Source organism: Panthera pardus, unplaced genomic scaffold (genome assembly GCF_024362965.1).
Source record: "Panthera pardus isolate Hobbes unplaced genomic scaffold, ASM2436296v1 HiC_scaffold_12, whole genome shotgun sequence".
Taxonomy (NCBI): domain Eukaryota; kingdom Metazoa; phylum Chordata; class Mammalia; order Carnivora; family Felidae; genus Panthera; species Panthera pardus.
The window spans coordinates 28360627-28384607 of NW_026526677.1; the positions used below are offsets into that span (position 1 = coordinate 28360627).

The 23981-nt window shown below is 35.8% G+C and overlaps 1 protein-coding gene across 4 annotated transcripts in view; it reads right to left on the reverse strand.

The window, feature by feature from the left end:
* Positions 1-294: 294 nt before the first annotated feature.
* QSER1 (glutamine and serine rich 1) overlaps positions 295-23981 on the reverse strand; it is an 82621-nt gene continuing 58934 nt past the window's right edge. For 3 of the 4 annotated variants that reach the window (XM_019456633.2, XM_019456630.2, XM_019456629.2), the window contains 6 exons: positions 22623-22840; positions 14225-14362; positions 11744-11841; positions 6256-6408; positions 4924-5019; positions 295-3947 (listed from right to left, as the gene is read on the reverse strand). In XM_019456633.2, coding sequence (XP_019312178.2) covers positions 3807-3947; positions 4924-5019; positions 6256-6408; positions 11744-11841; positions 14225-14362; positions 22623-22840 — 844 coding nt within the window. In that variant the 3' untranslated portion in view covers positions 295-3806. Of the gene's footprint in view, positions 3948-4923; positions 5020-6255; positions 6409-7538; positions 7665-11743; positions 11842-14224; positions 14363-22622; positions 22841-23981 lie in introns of those variants that run through there. The other variant, XM_053899851.1, reaches the window with a different exon arrangement.

A 23981-nucleotide genomic window follows, 5' to 3' on the forward strand; every position in this document is an offset into this window, starting at 1 on the left:
CTATTTTAAAACACAGCAAATATGCTGAGCATGTATTTACTTAAATACTTAATGTTTTAAAATAGCATATGAAGGTAAAGGCAGGATATTATTACTCTGAAAATTAATGAATCAGGATAAACTCGTTTTTACATATTCAATAGTTAATATAGATTTGTACCTAATAACTTTACAATAGGACTTTACAAAATAGGTGTTGTGTGAAGAATCTATAACATGATGATGCTTTTGGATAATAGAATACCTCAGTTTTCAATTCTTAAAAAAAACAAACAAACCCTCAAAACATTCTGATTTTGTTGTTTAAAAAATTGTTTTCATTTTAATGATCTGAGTTAGTAACAAACAAATATACAAAATTGTCTTTCACATTTCCATACATTGTGTTATGGACCACTTAAAACTCTGGGCTACAAATGCAGGTTTCTTTGTATCCTTAACTTCAATCATTGTCACTTATAAATAAAGGTGATTTTCGAAAACATGCATTTGTGAACATAGATGCCAAAAGTTGTACATGTAAGTTAATGCACAACCAATAGTGTACATTGTTCATTTGTGCAGTTACGTGTCAAATGCAATTGACATGGGTAGAAGCCATTATCCCGGGACAGTTCACTCTGTTTGAAAATCATTTTTGAGAAGATGAAACTGTAGTTCAAAACAAAAACTGTATTCTACAAATACAATAAAATTCACAACTTGCACATCTGAAGCAACTTTTGGGACCCAAAGCTGATTTAATAACCCTGCTGCTACATTGGGTTTTTATCGGTGTATCTTCAAAATCATAGATTGGAAAACAGCTGTTTCAACAAAAATAAATATATATATTAAAAGGAAAGTGAGACTTTAAAAAATGTGAGGAAAGCTTTGAAACCAGTAATAATGTATGAGTCACCTATCATTTTCAAGTTTTAGAAACTTAAAGAAATTTAGAAACTTAAAGATAACCTGAACGTCTCCTGTTTTAAATTAAGATTTTTGCACCTCACCAATGTTTTCTATTTGATAGTGTAAAAGAAGAGTGGACAGTTTGTATTGTTGACTTACTATGATAAATTCACATCATCATAAGTTTGTGACTTCATTAGAGATCAAATAAGTGGAAACTGGATTATTATGAAAATGGGAACAAGGAAGCTCCTTCTACAACCACCAGTCTGAACTACAAATAAACACCAACACAAACTGATTTTTTATATTATTTCCAGATATATCTGCAGGAAGGAAAATCCAATCTTTCTTAAAAATGTTTTTCATGGGTTGTGGCAATGTGTGCTTTACCTCTTTAATTCTATCTACAACCTAAAATTATTTCTATACTACAAATTTCAAACTCCGTGGCAAGGAATGTGAATGCTAATCAGCTAGGTATTTATTCAACTTCATACAAAGAAAGGACTCATGAATGGTTATCATAATAATAGTCCCACTTTTTGCGAAGGCCCGAGTTTGAGGCCCTTGCCTATATTAATGATCAAATGAGAGAAGACAGTGCCAAACAACTGGGTCTCCTTCAGGCAGTTATCACAGACTTGGCCTCTGACATTATGAAAACACTTGTTTTACTAAAATGAATACAACTGCAAACATTTTGAGGACAACTTCAGTTGAAGAGGAAATGGGTTATTTTCTATAGGAAACATAAGATTAACTTTAAGGAAATGTACCTGTTTTCCATGGGCCTTAACAAGGAAATGTGGCGAGTGATTTCAAACATGTACTTCAAGTGTTACCTAAATGCATGATGGCATTTCAACCATCAATGATTCAGGAAAGTTAAACTGCGGGAGGAAAGACATGTACTTATGTACTTAGAACACTACATTAGGAGATGTAGTTATCTACTCTGCACTTTGGAAACGAAAGAAACCAATTCTGTCCAGAGTCAATATCAGAAAGAAATATGGCTGCTTCCTACTCTTCTCCACCTGGTGAAATTAATTTTATGATGCTCTCACTGGTAAGTCTCTCATTTGAGTTAGGCAAAATGAATCTAATAGGTTACTTTTGTTTTCAAAATCAACTGTTTAAACAGGTCTTTTTAGAAACTTTCAGAAGTGGAACATTTAACCCTTGAGAGAAACTTCTATTATTATCTCATCTAATGGCAGGTACAAGGATTGTTGGATTAAGAATTATTGCTTTTAATAAGATAACCATCAAAAATAAATATGTAAGCTTAACTCACTCATTTTCTACCCAATGCTACAATGTTTTACTCTCAAATCAAGTCACATGTTATCTTTAATTCTTTGCCAATTTAGCAAGGTTTTAAGTATAAGAAGTTGGCCTGTTAACTCAAAATCAAGACAACAGCAATGTCCACATAAGCATGTCTTATTTGGGCATTGAGCAGTAACACTGCTTTCTTGATAGGGCTTAAGGCACTAAACGGTGGTAAAATAAACAAAAAGTATGATGATTAACAACTCTTTAGAATCCTAAAAAAGGAGATCATTTAGAAGGACACTAGTAAATCTTTTTCTCAAACAAATAAGGCATCCTGTTGGCAAACACAAATAAAACAAAAGGTCATGTTGAACCTAATACATTCACTGTCTCAGCTATACTACTTGAAACACTAGCTATCAAACTAAAGAAAGCTACAACAGCATGTATAAAGGTTGGAAAGGCACCAAAGGAGAGTTCTACCACTTGGAGTTCTAAGAGTTAGGTAAGCTGTGTTTAACACTGCATGTAGCCTAATCATAAATTTCATTCTTCCAAACGTATAACGTGGTGAATTTTGATTTGACAAATCAGTTTATCAAGTACTAGTTTAGTAAGAAATTTACTTTCATGAATTAGAAAATTACTGCAGTGTCTAACACAACTCCATTTATAAAGCTAAACTAATTCTAGTACTGAATGCATATTGTGGATAACACTGAAGCAAATCTGTATAAACAAAAATGGTTACCTCAAGATAGAATTCACAATAGAAATTCCATATATAACTAAATAAGATTTACTGAAAATAATGGAAAGTGTAGTACAGATACATCAAACTTAATTATAACCACAACATTTTCCTTGTGAAAAATACAACTATTAGTGAAATAAAATGTACAATTGAAAATTTTTCCAAAGGAAAAACAGTATAAACGAAAATATTCTTCGAGATAGGGAAAATAGTATGTCATTGTTTTTCTCATTACAATATAATTTGACACAAAAAGCAGTCCTAGAATTGCACCAATTCCACATCCAGTTTCCTGAACATGTTAAGAGTAAAAGGAGTTCGTAAAGCAGAATGCAGTTTCTGAATTTCATATTTTAAATTGAGGATATTCTCATACAAAATGTCACATCACACCAGATCTGTTTACATAATGTACAATACTTTCCATTTTGTGGCCAGACATGAATATAAACATATGCTTTCTGTGCCACCTCTCTTTCATTCTGGTATTTAGTCAGAGTCAGGAAAAAATAATCAAGTTACGTAAGTGTTATTTCTCTAGCCATAAAGAAAAATTATATTTAGTGCATGCTTCATCATTTGTCAAAAAACATTTCTGAAAATAAAACTCAGTTACCCAATGGTTTACAAAATAGAAAAGTCATTCATTAGGATAAAAACGTGGTAGGGTTTTAGGTCCATTTCCAAAGGACTGACTTCCTGGGCAGCACCGCTGTCCTTCAGCAGAGGTCATGATGCAAGTTCTATGGTCAAAGCAGGTGTGCCCGCAGGAGACCACTGCCTGACATTCAATTATCTGAGGCTCTGCACCCCCTTCGACCACCCGCCTCTGCCAGTTCATTAGTGCTATAAAATAGACGGAATTTTTGTGGAAATGTTAGGAACATTTCTGCTGTACATGATTTAGAAGTTCTCCAAATTTTTCAAATAGGTCTTCTACCCATTTTACATTTTTCATACAAAGTTGAACAATTTCTTCCTGTCCTAAGTCTTCATTTCTTTTCTGCACAGAAGAAATCTAAAATAAAGAGAATTGCCACATTAGCTTATACTTATCCCTTTATTAGCTCTTAATAAGAGCTCACTGTTTCTAGATCTCGAATGAAAAGGATTTATGAATCCACCTACAAATACTGCTTTAAAAAACAAATTCCATCCATGGAGAATGATTATGTCACATAAATTCAGGTGAAGTCTAATCCTATCATTTTTAGTTCCAGGAGGGCAAGGAGGAAGCTAGAAAAAAATGGCTCAAACTTTCTCAATTGCTTCCAGTTGTGTTAAATTTAAGTGACCAATTTTGGGGTCAATTCTACATTTCAGAGCATTGTAAAAATAGTCAACATATATTGCACGACCATCTTTCCAGCACATTATCATCAAACACATCAAGTATAGCCTTGGGCCAACTTAACTCTTTATTAAAAAACTGGTAGTGCTAGTCAAAAAAGATACTACTGTCTAGAACCATTAAACCTTTGAGGAAATTGAACTTTATTATCCCACCTACAAAGTGGTAATATGGTCATATATAATTTCTGAGCAACCTCAATTATGATACTTAAAAGTTACAATTAAATTTTAACTATCATTTCTTCCTGCCAAGGCACAAAAACCCCTTTCTCTGCAATTAAGTGGGATAAGGCCATTCTAGTGATAAGGAAGACAGCAGGATGTCAAAGCAGTGACTGAAGTGAATTAAAGCAGGATCATTCTGTATTATGGGAGAAGAAAATGAAATAAAGTACCATTTATTATGGCAAGGTAAGTAAGCATAATAGCTTAAAAACATTACCACTTACAGCTTCCCTAAGAGCCTCAGATTAATATGAGCACAACACATAACAGAGATACTCAGAATAACATTATTTACAGGACAATAGAGAGACATATTTTTCAACAGTTTTCTTTAAAACATTAAAAAACCACGATAGGTATGGAATCCTTAAAAGTTCAGAAAAAATTTTCATTTTTAAATAAGTGAAAAAAATTACCTCATCTTTACATATCAGATAAACATGATATTTGTAATGATGGAGTGAATGATACAAAGAATACAGCTGTATTTTCTCTGGATCAACAGCAAACTCCTATAAAAAGAAAAGAGTTTATAGGTATATTTATTTCATGGAATGTTTGAGCTGCGAATACTTTTTCCAAGAACACTAGACCAAAAGTCTCAACGGAAATCTTAAAAATAAACCATATCTAATATGGTTAGATATACACTTAAATATGGACAAGAGGCTTATTCGATTAAGAATTTAAATTGTATTTTAAAACCTTCACTCTTTTTCCTGAATATAAACACACACTATTTCAAAAAGTTTAAACATAGAAAAAATTTAAACAGTAAACATGTAAGATGGCTTATAAAGTAAAAGAATCTATAATCTCTTGCTTTAGAGATAAACAAGGTTAACAGCATGGTATATATTCTTTCATATTTTCCCTCGATGTATACTACGTATTAATAACTCTCATTCTGTAACGGGAAGGAAATCCTACTATACATATTGTTCTGCAACTCTATTTTTTAGAACTTATTTTTTCCTAACTAAAACTTGAATATCTATTTATTACATATATCCCCCCTGCCACTATAAATGATATGAGGGCAGGGATTTTTGACCATTTTTCACTGTTATATTCCTAGTACTTAGAACTGTATTTGCAAATTGTAGGCACTCAAAATATTTTACTGAAAGAATGAATGAGTCTCTTTTTAAAAAGTACATAGTATTACATTATCTGGATGGCTCTTTGTCCAATCTCCTACTGGCAAAGCATAACTGGATTGCTCTTACAAACAACTGCACAATGAGCAAGGGCATACGTTTTTATGCATTTGTGAATGTGTTTCTACAGAATTAATTTTTGATGTGGAATTGATTGGTAAAACTGTTTTCTGAAAAGGCAATAATTTAGACTATGTTTGAAAATGAGTGAATTCCAATTTCAATAATTTTACAGATATGGAATATTGCATCTCATGGAAATGTGTATGCTCACTTATCTATATGCATTTGTATCCAATGGTAAAAAGTATATATAAAATATAAATACAGGCATCAGGTGATTCCTTGCCTATTAATCTAGTTTAAAAATCTGCGAGCACTAACTACATGCAGATACCCTGCTGAACGACGGAGAAACACAAAGAATAAGACCAAATCCCTGTTCCTTGATCTGGAGCTGCTCATGCGTATCTGAAAAGATTTCATATTTACAACAAAATTTAGTAAAATATTTGCTTGTTTCAATGTTTTAAATAGGAATTATATTAAGTGGAAAAGGTATAATTTTATCTATCAATATCTACTTACTTGTGCAGATTTGGTGGTTGTTTTAGAAGTCCTTAGAGTTTTCTTATTATAAGCTTTGCCATTCATTTTGATTTTAGAAATAGCAGAACCCCCACTTTTTGCTTTAGAGTCACGGGTAATTATTGTTAGTTCAGGAAAACTTTCCAAAGCATTCTTTAAAATAAAGCAAAAATAACTGACATCAGAAGAAAACTAAACTACTTTCAGCTATTCAAATTTTATTTTAAAAAATACAGAAAAAAATACATACATACATTTATGCTTAGTACACACACGAATATGCAGAGGGTACAGATGGCATGTGGTAAATCTATACAATACAGATATATACACGGGTATTAAACATAGCTACAAATTCTTTGTAGCTCTTCCATCAAGATGTGGAATCTATTCCCTCATCTCTTAAATTTGAGTGAGCCTTATGACCTGCTTTATGCCAACAGCACATGGCACTGTAGGGACTCCTTAATGAGGCAGGGAGTTCTAGTAATGCCTCTCTGTGGGTTTGAAGTAGGGGAAAGAGGGACATATGTTTCTCCAAAGCTCTACCAATTCAACTTGGCCAACCCCTGCTGTAAAGAATTCATTGGATCACAGGTGAGAATGAGAACAGTGAAAATGAGCAGCATCATAATACTTCTCTGGCTTCACTACTCCTCTGCCTTTTTTGACTACAGTTGTGTTAAGAAGAGTCTAAAACAGGTCTTGATGAATTTTTTGGCCACAATGACACAGTAGTTACTCACTGACAAGTTAGTGGTCATATAGCCAAACCAATTCTAGTCCATACTTTTTTTTTTTAATTGTTATTTATTTTTAAAGAAGAGAGAGAATCCCAAGCAGGCTCTGCGCATTCAGTGCTGAGCCTGACATGGGGCTCAATCTCAGGAACTGTGAGACGATGACCTGAGCTGAAATCAAAAGTCTGACACTTAACTGACTGAGCCACCCAAGTGTTCCTCTAATCCATTCTTTAAAAGTCACTGGCACATTTATGCCCTTACCTACTTGGTAAATCATGAAAAGCCACAAACAATAATGAATGATCTTTATAGCTAAATTTAACTAGTTTAAGTATTGTTTTAAGGTGGTGGAGTGTGTGACTCTTGATCTCAGGGTTGTGAGTTTGAGCCTATGTTGGGCATAGAGTTTACTTAAAAAAAAAAAAAAAAAAAAGAAAGAAAAAGTTGTTTTAAAAGATTAAATTGAGTAACCACTATCATTTACTATTTTGAATTCTGACAATATACAGGTTCAAGTGCCTCTATTCAGAATGTAATTACCATTTGACAGGCTATACTGTTTTATAAACAGTTACAACCTTTAGGGCCACCTCTTCCAAACTCTGTATGGGTTCCCAAGTACTTTCTGTGACAAGATGCTAAAGATGATTGGAAGCACATGGATTTCTGAGGAAAACAGAACATGATTTACTTCAAAAAGCTTTAGGGTTCCTAAAATTACTAAGATCATCATGAGTAATGGTGTTAATTATTTCTAAAGGACTGACAATCTTTTACAATCTACTGTTTGTATTTTGGTTTTAAAATGCAAAATGCTGTAAATGAAAATAATAAAAATTAATAACTAATTTCAAAATTAGAAATTGTTTTTTTTCTGTGAAAATAATATGAAAACTAATTTTTCAGTTGTTCATTATAAACTATCGCATACGCTTTAAATATCTACAGAGTCTATTAAATTTCAAGTGGTGGCTTTATTTTAATACAAGTTATTAGAGAACTGGTTTAACATTCCCCCCCCACTTTTTTTCCACACAAAAGCCTTCACACAAATGTTTTGAGAGAGAGACAGTGAGTGAGGAGGGGAAGACAGAGAGGAAGACACAGAATCTGAAGCAAGCTCCAGGCTCTGAGCTGCCAGCACAGAGCCCAACATAGGGCTTGAACCCACAAACTGCAAGATCATGACCTAAGGTGAAGTCAGACGCTTAGCTGATTGAGCCACCCAGGCGCCCCTCCTTTTTTTTTTTAACGTTTATTTATTTTTGAGAGAGAGAGAGAGAGAGAGAGAGAGAAGAAATGCAGGGGAGGGGCAGAGAAAGAGGGACACATAGAATCCAAAGCAGGGTCCAGGCTCTGAGCTGTCAGTGCAGAGCCTGACACAGGGCTCGAACCCATGATTTTGAGATCATGACCTGAGCTGAAGTTGGCCGCTTAATTGACTGAGCCACCCAGGTGCCCCAGAACGGGTTTAACATTTCTAAATGGCTAGCCAAGGGGAGCCTAGCTGGTTCAGTTTGTAAAGCGGGAGACTTGATCTCTAGGGAGGAAGTTTGAGCCCCATATTGGGTATAGAGATTACTTGAAAAAAAAAGGGGGGGGGGTACCTCAAACTGCTCATTTTTAAGATTTGGTAAACTTTTAGAAAACACACATCTAAAAGCATTCCCTTCTCTGCAGAAAGCAAGGTATTTTCTAAATTTCAATTGATAATAGCAGTTAAGCAGAAAATACTGGACTGTAGTCTGCAGACCAAATTCTTAGTACTGGGCTTCTTACTACCTTTTAACTTTTTTCTCTGTAAGCGCACGTCTGTGAATGATACAGGACTATTAGTAGTTTAGTGTCATTTAACTTTTGATTTTTTTAAGTAAACTCTGCAACCAACGTGGGGCTAGATCTCATGACCCTGAGGATCACATGCTCTGTTGACTGAGCCAGCCAGGCAACTCTGGTGTCATTTAACTTTGAACTCAATCTCAGAGCCTTAATTTTTACCTAGTAAAATGAAGTCAATTTTCACTTTTATGTGGAGTCTGGATAAAATAGGAATGTGAAAAAGCTATACAAATTACCCAAATGAGCTGAAAACTTACATCCACACAAAAACCTTCACACATATGTTTATATACTAGCTTTATTGATAACTGCCAAGATTAGGAAGCAATCAAATATGTCCTTCAGTAGATGAACAGATAAACTGTGGTACATTCAGACAATGGAATATTATTTAGTGGTAAAAGAAATGAGCTGCCAAGCCATAAAAAGACATGGCAGAAAAAATTCTTTTTTTTAAAACAAGTTATTTTACAGATCTTTATTTTTTTATATTTTTTCATGTTTATTTATTTTGAGAGAGAGTGTGTGTGCATATGTGTGCAAGCAGAGAAGGGGCAGAGAGAGAGAGAGAGAGAGAGAGAGAGAGAGGAAAGAGAGAATCCCAAGCAGGCTCCACGCTGTCAGTGCAGAGCCTGTTATGGGACGGGGGCTCAATCCCACTAACTGTGAGACCATGGCCTGAGCTGAAATCAAGAATTGGATGCTTAACTGACTAAGCCACTCTGGCACCCTTTTATTTTTTAAGTAGGCTCTATACCCAATGTGGGGCTTGATCTCATGACCCCTAGATAAGAGTTGCATGCTCTACTAACTGAGTCAGCCAGGTGCCCCCAAATCTTAAATTCTTATTAGTAAGTGAAAGAAGCCAAACTGAAAAGACCACATACGGTATAGTTTTCAACTATAGGACATTCTGGAAAAGGTACAACTATAGAGAGAGTAAAAAGATCAGTGGTTGCAAGAGGTTAAGTGGGTAGGGAGGGATGAATACAGCAAAGAGGATTTTCAGGGCAGTGAAAGTACTCTGTATAACACTTTAATAGTAGATAACATGTCATTATACCTTCTCCAAACTGATAGAATGTACAACACCAAGAGAGTCCATGCAAACTGTGGACTTCAGGTTATAAAGATACGTCAATGTAGGTTCATCAATTGTGACAAATATACCACTTTGGTGGGAGATGTTGATAATGGGGCAGGTTGTTCATGTGGGGTAGATGGGAACTCTTTGTACTTCGTTCAGTTTTGCTGTGAACCTAAAACTGCTATAAAAAAAATAAAGTCCAGGGGTGCCTGGGTAGCTCAGTCAGTTGAGCATCCAGCTTTGGCTCAGGCCATGATCTCACAGTTTGTGGGTTCAAGCCCCGTATCAGATTCTGTACTGATAGCACTGATATCAGATAGTTGATAGTCCAGAGTCTGCTTCAGATTCTCTGTCTCCCTCTTTCTCTGCCCCTCCTTCCCTCTCTCTCAAAAATAAACATTAAAGAAAAATAAAAAATAAATTCTATTTATAAAAATTAAAAGATATACAAATGTATAAAAAAACTTTTCCCAAGGTAGATATGATCAAAAGATTCTAAACGTTATATGTTATACTTAAAAAAAAATTTTTTTAATGTTTATTTTTGACAGAGAGAGACAGAGCATGAGCGGGGGAGGGGCAGAGAGAGAGGGGGAGACACAGAATCCGAAGCAGGCTCCAGGCTCTGAGCTGTCAGCACAGAGCCCGACGCGGGGCTCAAATTCACGAGCCGTGAGATCATGACCTGAGCCGAAGTCGGATGCTTAGCCGACTGAACCACCCAGAAGCCCCTCAGGTTTTCTTATTAAAAGTATAACATATAACATTTCGGGGCACCTGGGTGGCTCAGTTGGTTGAGCGTCCGACTTCGGCTCAGGTCATGATCTCACGGCTCGTGAATTTGAGCCCCGCGTCGGGCTCTGTGCTGACAGCTCAGAGCCTGGAGCCTGCTTCGGATTCTGTGTCTCCCTCTCTCTCTCTCTCTGTCCCTCCCCCGCTTGTGTGAGCACGCATGTGCTCTCTCTCAAAAATAAACAATAAAAAAATTAAAGAAAAAAAGGAAAAGCTGGAAAAATTTGACTAAGTAGCTTCTGTGATAAATTTTCTGTGTTTAGATAAGCTTCTTATTGTTCTATATTTCTGATGACACCAAGACCAATTTAAACTATATATATCTACCATTATGTTAAGATAACTTTTCCTCAGATATTGAATAAATCAGACAAATAAAGGAAAATTTTATAACTATGCTAAGAAAAGGCCAATTCTAACTATAGATGAAATGTGAAAATTTTGAAAAGGTTTAAAAGAAAAATAAGACTGGAATTTGGTAGTTTAAAGGAAGTACTTTTTTTTTTTTTAATTTTTTTTAATGTTTATTTATTTCTGAGGCAGAGAGAGACAGAGCATGAGTGGGGGAGTGTCAGAGAGAGAGAGAGACACAGAATCAGAAGCAGGCTCCATGGTTCCGAGCTGGCAGCACAGAGCCCGACGTGGGGCTCGAACCCACAAACCGTGAGATCATGACCTGAGCCGAAGTTGGTTGCTCAACCAACTGAGCCACCCAGGCACCCCAAGGAAGTACTTTTGAAAATATTTGGAAATTACTATGTAGCAGGAATTCTAGATAAATATAAAAGCCTAAAAAATGAACTTAAGCAAAAAAAAAAAAAAAAAAAAAAAAGCAGATGATTAACACTAAGAATCTGCTTAATAAAATGAAAAGACAAGCTAAACAGACTCATAATGAATAAAAACTAAATTTTCGTTTGGTGAAAAATTTTATAAAACTGAGAGTGACTTTCATAAATTTCTTGCCTATTATTCTTAAGACTATGATTGCCAGTGAGTTTGCTAATAAATCATCTGAAGGAAATACCTTGAATGGCTGATCCAAATGAAGATTCAAAAGAAGTCTCTTTCGGTTATCATTCAGCATGCTATCTATTTTTTTCATATGAGGCAAAAGGAGCTCATCTAAAACAAGATAAAAATTTATTGTAACAGGATAAACTATCAACATAAAAACTTGTTAAAAATCCAAGTTTTCCTCAAAGTTAAGATATTAAATTCATTGGTGTATGTAAATATTACTTTAAAAATACTGGACATGTAGCTTTCTGAACAAAAGGTAACTTGAAAAAATAGGTTTGCAATAGCCAACCTGAGAAAGAAACAGCATAGTATGAGGACAGGATCAGAAGTCCTGGGTTTTAGCCCTGTTTCTGCCACCAGAATTCATTGATGACAGCTAACATGACCAGTGAGCAGACTGCCTAGTTTCTCCAGACCTCATTTATCATCTGAACAATAATCATATTACAAAATATAGATTTATCTGACATTATAAAAATCTATAAAATACCAAATATGATAGTCTTAATTTAACTGTAGTTTGGGACAAAGAAAAAGTAGGGGAAGAAAAATGATCAAAATCCAGTTTCAAAAACACAAGAGAAGAGTCAAAATAGTTATTTCAGAAAAGGAGAGAGTAAAAGTATGATAAAGATTTCTAACCAAAACTTTTTACTTTTCTTTTTCACCCCTCTAAAACTTTAAGATCTTTTTTTAAAAAAAGCACTTTCATTGGAGAATTAATTACTTTTGGTGCTGTATTAAATATTTTAGGTTAGTAGATTATTTCTCAAATTATCAGCATAATAATACATTTTATAACACTACCTTTAATGACCATTCTGAAAATGTATATGTAATCCTCAGAATCTGGCCGCTAATTTCATAGATGAATAAAAGTATTCTTTATATTTGGAATACAAACACAAGCAGTGACCAGCAGAAGAACACTTCCTCTAATTGAAGAAAAAGTCCTTAGTGAGGAATGCATTCTGAGGTCACTCACCTTAGATACACACTGTGATAGTTTTCTTTTATCTTTCTAGTAGTGATTAAATCTGTTCAAAAACTGTAAGAATTTACATTTCACAAAACAAGGTTTAAACAGCTGTGGATATTTTAAAAATGTTACCATTAAAAAAAATAAAATATAACCATTAAAGTCTTTCCCCCTTATATCAAATAGAGAAAAATCAGAAAACAATGATAAGCAACAGAAAAAAAAACAACAATTAAAATACAACTACCCAGGAATTGCCATTACTAAGAAATGTATGTTGTATGATGCAAGGAGTTTTGATTGAGAGAAAACATTTAATGGTGAAAACACTGATGTGGGGAATTAACTATGGGTTTTAATTGTGGTTATTCAATGATTAAGTTGTTCTATAACTATGAAATACATTTAATCTTTTTGAACCTTAGTCTACAAAATAAATGTTTTAGACCAGATAATCTCTAATGTCTCTTCCAGGTCTACATGACTCTAAAATTTTAGACTGATGAATGGATTACTGTCTCTGATACGGTCAAAAAACAATGGACCAAAAATTAGAAAACTTGAGATTGTAATCCTTTTTCTGCTACATGCAAATTGTGGGCTCTTAAGCAAGACACTTAACCTCTAGGTGCCTCACTGTCTTCATCCACAAAATGGCTGTCTGAATTGTTTTGGGAGTAAAACAGAATAATGTATATCAAAGTATGTGGAAATAACATATGTATTATTAGGCATTACTGTTGAAGTATATTGTTAGTGATTTTTGTTACTATCTTTTGATCATACATGCATACAATCATTTTGATAGGAGGGTGATGGGAACTGACTCATTAACAACCCTTTCATTCCCTCTTTTAGCTTCCTTGGTGAATGCTACAGTAGATGAGTAGTAAATATTAGCAAGCAACATTAAATATATGAGTCACCAGTTATTTCAGATATCAATCTCATCTCTATTTTACTGTAAGGAAAAGTTACTAAAGGAAGAATATAAAGGAATAATATTAATGAATATAACCTAATGCATACATTGTTTTATTATTAATTGATTAGAATATAATTATTTGGTGATGTATCTTTTATGAGACACAAATAATGTGATTTTAATCTTTATACCATTATTATCCACTTCACCTTTCCAATCATTAGAAAGCAGAATGTGTTGACCTCTGGACCTTGCGTGTAACATAGACACTTAGTGAAATGTTATAAGGATGACAAAGATTTAGAATTGAAAGAAACTAGTGGGTAGTTACATAATTTTCCCATGAGTAGGAATCAATAAAAATACATTCAATCTAAAAAAATCCCTCAATATAAATTTGTTCAAATATTGACAATTCATGAAAAGACAGGAATACTTTATAGAATCAGTATCATGAACATGTGAACTGACAATATACAGATATCTATTAGAAAACCTACATACTAAACACATAACTAACAGATAAGAATAAAGAAGATCCATGAAGCACTACCAAGAAAGTACTACTTAGCAGACTGTACCATTGCTCTTCTCTAAGGCTTGCATTGTGTCAGGGTCCAAAGCGATGCTAACAAGCAATTCCATGTAGCTCTTAAAGGTTTCCTTCATCGCTCTTGTGTTCAAAAAACGAGTGACAAAGGGAGCTGGAGGATCAAATTCTGAGAGAGTGAAAAGACGAAATATTAAATATTCTTCCTGATAAATTAAAAAAAACACTTTTATTTATAAAAAGAGCCTACAAGCAGATAAAAGGTTGTAGATAAAATTTCCTCAAATTCAAGCTTCTCACATTTGGCTTTTAAAAACACCCCAGGTTACAGATTCTCAAAGCTGGTTTGCACATCACAATCACTAGAGAGCTCGTAAAACAAAACAAAACAAAACAAATCAGCTTGCTGGACTATTAAAACAGAATCTTTTGGTGGGGGTGGGTGGGTAGGTGGTGGTAGCAGTAATGATGAGGTTTAAATATTATACTTCTAAAGGTTCCCAGGTGACTCTGAAGCCCAATACTAGCCCAGCATTGGTAAACATCAGCCCCACAGGAACCTGTTTGTTCTCCCCTTGCTGTGCTACTCCAGAACTGATGGTTTCTCTAGATTGAAGAAATTACATAAGACATCTAATGCATGAGTTAATATACAGCCATCTCTTCTTTTTTTAATTCTACACTTAAATTACTGTAAAATTCTGGTCTAGAGCCAAGGCATATACACATTTTTAAAAAATATATAAAATAGCCCATACACAAGGAAAACTTCACTCAAGTTCAATGGCAAGAACTTCAAGATTAGAAATGTCTCAATTTTTACTTTTTTGATTAAAATACATAACTTGTAAAAAAAAAAGTTTGTTTGTTTGTTTGTTTGTTTGTTTTATACACACACAGGCCCAAAATGGTGTCACTTAGGGCAAGGCCTCAAGTCATTACCAGGACTTAATAACAGGACCAGGACATAAGCCAGGACATAATAATACCTAACCTAACTGCAGTTTCAAACCCCAGAAATGTAACCTTTACCCAGTTAACATGGGAATTTCCTGGTCAGCACTAGGAAATTTACCGATAGATCCTTTTTGTTCCACTTAGGAGGGTGACCTTGCCTAAAACAGTAGATTTTTGCTAATAATTTCCTTTTTACCACTCCCTCTCTACTTTTAAAACCTTTGCTTTTTTTTTTTTTTTAATTTTTTTTATGTTTATTTATTTTTGAGACAGAGAGAGACAGAGCATGAACGGGGGAGGGGCAGAGAGAGAAGGAGACACAGAATCGGAAGCAGGCTCCAGGCTCTGAGCCATCAGCCCAGAGCCCGACGCGGGGCTCGAACTCACGGACCGCGAGATCGTGACCTGAGCTGAAGTCGGACGCTCAACCGACTGAGCCACCCAGGCGCCCCTAAAACCTTTGCTTTTCTATAGCCCTTTGGAGCTCCCCTCTACTTGCCAGATGGGATGCTGCCTGATCCATTAATTGAATAAAAAAGCCAATATGTTTAAAACTTACTTGGTTGAATATTTGTTATTTAACAAACTATTATCACAGCCTTTAAAGCAGTTCTTAAAGTATGGTCCAAGGATCTTTTGAGGTTTCCTCCAAGATGCTTTTCATGATGTCAAAATTGTTTTCATAAAAATATTAAATGCTATATACCTTTTTTACTCTGTTGACATTTGTAAAAATAATGATGGGTAAAAATGCTGGTGCCTTACTTAGTATGAATCAAAGCAGTGGCACCAAATTGCACTAGTAGCCATATACTTTGCCATCTCCCTGACATGCATTTAAAGGGGAAAAAAGCCAGTTTCAAATAAGAATAGTCCTTGAGGAGGAGCACCTGGGTGGCTCAGTCCGTTGAATGTCTGACTTTGGCTCAGGTCATGATCTTGTGGTTTGTGGCTTTGAGCCCTGCATCGGGCTCTGTGCTGACAGCTCAGAGCCTGGAACCTGCTTCGGATTCTGTGTCTCCCTCTCTCTCTGCCCCTCCCCTGTTCACACTCTGTCTCTCTTAAAAATAAATAAACATTAAAAAAAAATTTTTTTTTTTAAAGAATAGTCCTTGGGGAGCCTGGCTGGCTCTGTCGGTGCAGTGTGTGACTCTTGATGTTGGGTCCTGAGTTCAAGCCCCATTGGGTAGACATTACTTAAAAAAATGAAAAAAATAGTTTTTCATGAAGCAGTAAAAATGATTAATTGCATTAAAATTTTTACTCTTGAGTAAATGTCTCAATATTCTGTGTGATAAATTAGAGGTACAAATAAAGCACTTCTGTTTTAAAGTATGATGGTTATCTCCAGGAAGAGCATCCATGCAACTGTTTGAGTTACAAGATGAACTAGACCCTTTTCTCCCCTTGGGACAACCATTTTCACTTGAAAGAGTGATTGCCAGACACACCATGCCTATTCAGACTCAGGTATCTGGCAGACATTCTCTCAAAAATTAATGAAATGAACCTGTCATTCAAAGAAAACAAATGACAGCATTTACTAACAATGACAAAATTTGAGGTTTCATTTTTTTATTTTTTTAAAAGATTTTATTTTTAAGTAATCTCTACACCCCATGTGGAGCTCAAATTCACGACTCAGATTGAGTCGCATACTCCATGACTGAGACAGCCAGGCACTCCCAAAATTTCAGGTTTCAAATGAAAATGAGAATTCTGGAAAACATGTATCTACAACTGTGAGCTTGACAACATCCCCGTACTTAAGGAATTCACTGATGAGATCAGTGGTAATATGAGTGTTACACTGTAAAAATGTATGACCTAAATGTAAGAGCTAAAATCATGAAACTCTTAAAGGCGCCTGGGTGGCTCAGTTGGTTGAATGTCTGATTTCAGCTCAGGTCATGATTTCATGGAGCCCTGCATTGGGTTCTCTGATGTCAGCACAGAGCCCGCTTTGGATCCTCTGTCTCCCTTTCTCTGCCCCTCCCCCACTTACATGCACTCTTTTTTCTCTCAAAAATAAACCTTAGGGGCACCTGGGTGGCTCAGTTAGTTAAGCTTCTGACTTTGGCTCAGGTCATGATTTCGTGGCTTGTAAGTTGGCTTGTGAGTTCCAGCACCGTGTTGGGCTTCATGCTCACAGCTCAGAGCCTGGAGCCTGCTTCAGATTCTGTGTCTCCCTCTCTCTGACCCTCCCTTGCTCACGCTTTGTCTCTCTCAGAAGTAAACAAACTTTAAAAAAATTAAAAAAAAAACCAAACCAACATTAAAAAAAATAAAGTCATGAAACTCTTAGGAAATATAGGGGTAAATCTTCATGACCTTGTATTTGGCAATGGATTCTTAATATGAAACCAGAAGTCTAAGCAATGAAAGAAAAAATAAAGAAATTTGGCTTCGTTAGAACTTCAAACTTTTTTTTGAGAGAGAGAGCATGCAGTGAAGGGGCAGAGGGAGAAAGAATTTTGAGCAGGCTCCAAGCTCAGTGTGGAGCCTGATGTAGGGCCCAATCCCACAAACCTGGGATCATGACCTGAGCTGAAATCAAGAGTTGGATGCTCAACTGACTGGGCCACCCAGGTGCCCCAGAATTTCAAACTTTTGTGCATCAATGGACATTATCAAAAGAATAAGATAAAATATTTTAAATCCTACATCTGGTAAGGGTTTATTATCTAGAATATATAAAGAACTCCTACAACTTCAGAACAAAAGAAGAAATGACCTAATTAAAACTAGGCAACATATCAGAATAGACATTTCTTCAAAGAAGATAAGGAAATGGACAGTAAGCACTTGAAAAGATACTCAACATTAGTTGTTAAGGAACTACAAATCAAAACTTCAGTCATATACCACTTTATACCTACTAGGATGGCTACAATAAAAAATAAAACAAAACAACCCACCAGAAACAAAAAATAACAAGTGTTGGTGAGGATGTGAAAAAACTGGAACCTTACGCATTGCTGGCAGTAAAGTAAAATGGTGCAATCATTGGGGTATTTCAAAGGTTTGGTGGTTCCTCAAAAAGCTAAACATACACTTATCATATGGCCCAGCCAACTCCGCTCCTAGGTATACACCCAAAACAATCAAAAAAAGACACAAACATATTTGTATGCCAATGTTCATTGCATGCACCTTTTACAATAGCCAAAAGGTGGAAATAATCTATGTGTCCATCAAAAGATGAAAAGATAAATGAACATACAATGCATAAACTTACAATGGAATAGCTGGCCGTAAAAAGCAATTAAGTTCATATACATGCTGTAACATGGATGAACCTTGAAAACGTTATAAGTGAAATAAGACAGATACACTTATATGAGATATTTAGAGTAGGCAAATTCATGGAAACAGAAACTAGATTAGAGATTACCAACAACTGGGGGAAAGAGAGAATCGGTAGTTATTGCTTAATGGTTACAAAGTTTCTGTTTGGTGTGATGAAAATGTCTTGAAAATAGTTGGGATAGTTGCACAACAGTGTGAATATAATCAATGCTACTGAAATGTACACTTAAAAATGGCTATAATGGCAAATATTATGTTATATATATTTTAGCCCAAGTTTATAAAATGTGGAAAAAAAATGAAATAGAATATGTACCTCAATGAGCTAACAGATATTTTCACACGCAGAATGGATAAAATCATTCATAGATTAAAGATACATTCAAGGGGTAAGAGAAACCAATAAATTTTAATGTAATAAGCATGAGAAGTTGAAGAAGCTACTACTGATCAAGTTTATAAAATAAAAAACTTTTGAGTATCAAATAATAAAAATATCCATAATTGTCTGAAAAGGTCATTAAAAATCTATATAGGGGTGCCTGGGTGGCTTGGTCGGTTAAGCATCCGACTTCGGCTCAGGTCATGATCTCACGGTCCGTGAGTTCGAGCCCCGCGTCGGGCTCTGTGCTGACAGCTCAGAGCCTGGAGCCTGTTTCAGATTCTGTGTTTCCCTCTCTCTCTCTGCCCCTCCCCTGTTCATGCTCTGTCTCTCTCTGTCTCAAAAATAAATAAACGTTAAAAAAAATTAAAAAAAAATCTATATAAGTCTGGGTTTTCTTTTTATACATTAGCTGAAATAATATATGTAGAAGCAAACATGAAAATGCTACTCTTCTGTTAGTTTAGGAAAATATAGTAGTTAAAAATGTTAATAAGTAATGGGTTTATTTTATTTTATTATTTTTTTACATTTAAAAAAAGTTTTTATTTTTATTTTTTTGAGAGAGAGGGAGAGGGAGACAGAGTGCGAGTGGGGGAGGGGCAGAGAGACAGGGAGACACAGAATCTGAAGCAGGCTCCAGGCTCTGAGCTGTCAGCACAGAGTCTGACGCGGGGTTTGAACTCACAACCATGAGATCAAGACCTGAGCCGAGATCAAGAGTCGGGGGCTTAACAGAATGAACCACCGAGGCACCCCTGTAATCTGTTTATTTTATATTTGAGAGAGTGGGAAAGACAGAGCTTGACCGAGGCAGGGACAGAGAGACAGAAACAGGATCTGAAGCAGGCTCTAGGCTCCAAGCTATGAGCTGTCAGTACAGAGCCTGAGGCGGAGCTCGAACTCAAGACACCGCGAGATCATGACCTCAGCCAAAGTCAGATGCTTAACCAACTGAGCCAACCTGAGTGGCCCTTGGTTTACTTTAAATAAATATTTTAAAAATTTGTTTTAGGGGCGCCTGGGTGGCTCAGTCGATTAAGCGTCCGACTTTGGCTCAGGTCACGATCTCCCAGTTCATGAGTTCGAGCCCCGCGTCGGGCTCTGTGCTGACAGCTCAGAGCTTGGAGCCTGCTTCACATTCTGTGTCTCCCTCTCTCTCTGCCCCTTCCCTGCTCATGCTCTGTCTCTCTCTGTCTCAGAAATAAATAAACATTAAAAAAAATGAAAGAAAATAAAATTCTAAAAAAAAAATAAATTAAAAAATAAATAAATAAAATAAAATAAAATAAAAATTTGTTTTAGGGGCACCCTGGTGGTTCAGTTGGTTAAGCGTCTGACTTTAAGCTCAGGTCATGATCTCGTGGTATCATGAGTCTGAGCCCCGCCTCAGGCTCTGGTGCTGACAGCTCAGAGCCTGCAGCCTGCTTCAGGTTCTCTATGTGTGTGTGGGTCTCTCTGCCCCTCCCCTGCTCATACTCTGTCTCTCAAAAATAAATAAACATTAAAAAAATTTTTTTAAATTATCTTAATAGACATTTGGTAAATATCAATACATATAGCCCACAAAAGCACAAGTATTTTGGAATCCTCAATAAATCTGAAGATTATAAAAAACTCTTAAATAATTTTAAAAACCACCAATGTATAAATCTATGTTTATTATCAATATTTGCCTTTTAAGAAATAATCAAAAACAATAAAAACGCTTACCTATTAGTGACACCTAGTGGCAACTCAAGTCACCATTAAAGAAAAACATCTTGAATGTCATTTAAGGAAGCGGTATAATTGCGTGCAAATTCAGAACCTAAACCATTCCATTCTAAACCATAGAAAGGAAAGCAAAATACAAAAATTACAAGTATTGCCTTCCATACACACTCAAAGCACTGAATATCTTTTTTTTAATCTTTAAAAGAATTAAAAAATTTTTTTCCATTTTAATTTTTGGGTGTGGGGAGGTGGGGGGTAGAGAGAGAGGGAGACAGAAAATCCCAAGCAGGCTCTGTGCTGTTAGCGCAAGCCTGACACGGGGCTCAAACCCACAAACCATGAGATCATGACCTGAGCCAAAATCAAGACTAAACACCCAGGTGGCCCAAAGCACTGCATTTCTTTATAAACTCTGATGTGCAAACTTCATGAGTAGCTTTTATTTTTTTATTTTTATTTAATTTGAGAGAGAGAGAGAGAGAGAGAGAGAACGAGAACATGACCTGGGGAAAGGGGCAGGGGGAGAGAGAATCTCTAATAGGCTCCCAAAATGGGGCTCGACCGTGAGATCATGATGTGAGGCAAAATCAAGAGTCAGACGCTCAACTACTAACCAACCGAGCCACCCAGATGCCCCACCATTCTCTTTCTGTTCAAATAAGCTTTAAGATAAGCTCCCAAGCAATGAGCTTGTAATGTCAGAATCCAACCTGGTCATCAACCTCAACAGCACCCCAACACATAATTCACCATTTACATTCAACCTGAATTTCTCATGTGTCCCCCTCTTCCATCCCTACTGCCCCAACTTCAGACTTTCAATTTATACCTGAACTATGAGGTCTTGTAATACAAATTCCAATTTTAACATGTTGCTCCCTACTCAAATCCTTCCAGAGACTCTCCTTTGCTTACAGGATCCCAGGCTTTTTAGCTTTAGCTTGGCATATCCGGCCTTCTATCATCCTTTCAACTTTTTCTGCCTACCTCCAACTTTATGCTCTAGAAGGGTCACCAACTTTTTTCTGTAAAGGGCCAAGTGGTAAATATTTGAGGCTGTAATGGTCACATATTCTTTGTAGCAATGACTCAAATCTGCCACTGTGGTAGAAAACCAACTATATGAAAATATGTAAATTAATCCGCATTCCAATTAAAACTTTATTTACAAGAATAGGCTGCAGGTCAGATTTGACCCACTGGCCAGTTTGCCAACTTTTGCTCTAGAATGAACTGCTTGGTATTTCTTACTTATATTCACAACAATTTGATGGCTAATGGAATGTGCACTAGTATATTCTTGTGTTTTACAACTATTTCAGGTTTAGTTTCTAATAAATCAATGTACTTGTATCTGTATCTAGCCAATGAAAATGCTCTTTGGTGTCTTTTAACAAGTTTAAGAGTATAAAAGGGTTTGAAGGTCAAAAAGTCTGATCTATTTCAACCTTTTCATTTTATAAAAGAGAAAAAATTAAGGCACAGAGAGGTCACCTAGATACTGGTTGGCTAGTGGCAGATATACGGCAGTATACATTATATTATATAATTAACAAATATATTCCATATATTCCATATACTTATATTCCATATAAGTATACATTATTATATACATTATTATACCCTATTAACTATAGTTTCAGAGTTGCTGCCTCCTAGGCTCATTTTACTCTTTTCTTCCAGCATAAACATAGACTCTGAAGATTAGAACTACAGAGATTACAGGATTCAGCATAAATGATCTGATCTAATCCCCATCCTACCCAAAGAGGCGAGATAACTGGCATGACTATGGCAGCAGTCTTCTTTCAGTTCACTGTTCTTTTCTACTTTATAAGGCTGCATTTATGGGCAAAGTGTACTTCAATTAGTGTTCAAGGAATGAGAATTTATGTATGTATATATGTGTTTATTTTTTAATGTATTTTTATAAAAGCCTAGGCAGAACTTAGGTAGGTAAATCCCCTGAGAAATAAAACAATTTTGAATTGTGAATATCATTGGTTCTCTCTGTTCATGTAGATAATCTAAAGTTACCAAGGTATTCACTTCATAGAGAACTTACCCTCATCATCACTACTAGTAGAATGGATCTCAGGACTGGAGTCAGATTGGGATGATGAAAACTCTTCTTTCCATTTCTTCCGCTTCTTTGGTGGTGGCTCAGCCTTTACTTTCAGCTGTTTAACTTTGGGTTTCACTGAAGGGGCTTTTGTAGTTGTAGTTTTTGGTGTCGGAGGATCAGAAGTTTTACTGCTACTACTTGGTTTAGCCTGAACAGTTCTGCAATGTTACAAACAAACTTCATTAACACACTGCAATCTTGTCAGATTAAAATAAATTAGACCAAAAATGAATAACACTAGTGAAAAAAAGTATAATTACCTCACCAACATCTCCAAAATAAAGCCCAAGTCCCATACATCTCCAATGATGATTCCCACCCTCCTCCCGACAAATTCTCTTGAAATACCCTCTAACCACTGACATTCAGTATTCAGTTATTAAGGGACTATTAATTTAATCCCTATTTCTCTCTCTTCACTCCTTCTCTCCCTTTATGAACTAATTTTCCTGAGGATGAAGCTGAACAACAGGTGATCAAAGGGCTTTGGGAAGTAATGCATGATAAACCACCAATAGCCATATGTAGTAACTCTGACCATCTGAAACTCTCAGATTCTTGTGGTAGCAAGTTTTGGTGTGGAGACCAACTACATCTGTCCTAGAGCCCTTCAAGATTTGCTGTGTTAGTTCTGGAGATTTGAGTGGATAAAATTCCATCATAAAAATAAGGTGTACTGCTTTTAATAAGTTGGAATCTTAATCAAACTAGACCTTACCAGCACTAGATTGAGAATATCTAGGGGCATACCCCCTTTTCCCATACAGATCACAGGAATGTGGCTAGGTCAGTTGTCTTCCAGATCCATGTTCCAGACAACCCAGATCACATTAATATATGATAATTCTATTGTACACTTGCCTGGTAATGTATAGGTTTTAGAGTTTTTTCTCAAAATTTATTTCATTTTAAATTTGACACTCCATTTTAATTTTCATTTTATGGATAAAAAAGAGGGCTTCAAAAAGGTTGTGTTACTCTAGGTCATAAAAAGCTGGATTCAAACCTCCTGACTCTAAATCTATTTTCCCTCCATTACATTAGGGTGACACCAAAAGGTTTCTGGGAAAGAAGAGTACCTATCCCACCACAGATGGTCATGAGCTTTACAGCTCCGGTCTCATTACTTCAAAAAGAATCACTTATTGGGGCGCCTGGGTTGCTCAGTTGGTTAAGCGTCCGACTTTTCAGCTCAGGTCATGATCTCACAGTCTTCAGTTCGAGCTCCACATCGGGCTCTGTGCTGACAGCTCAGAGCCTGGAACCTGCCTTGGATTCTGTGTCTCCCTCTCTCTCTGC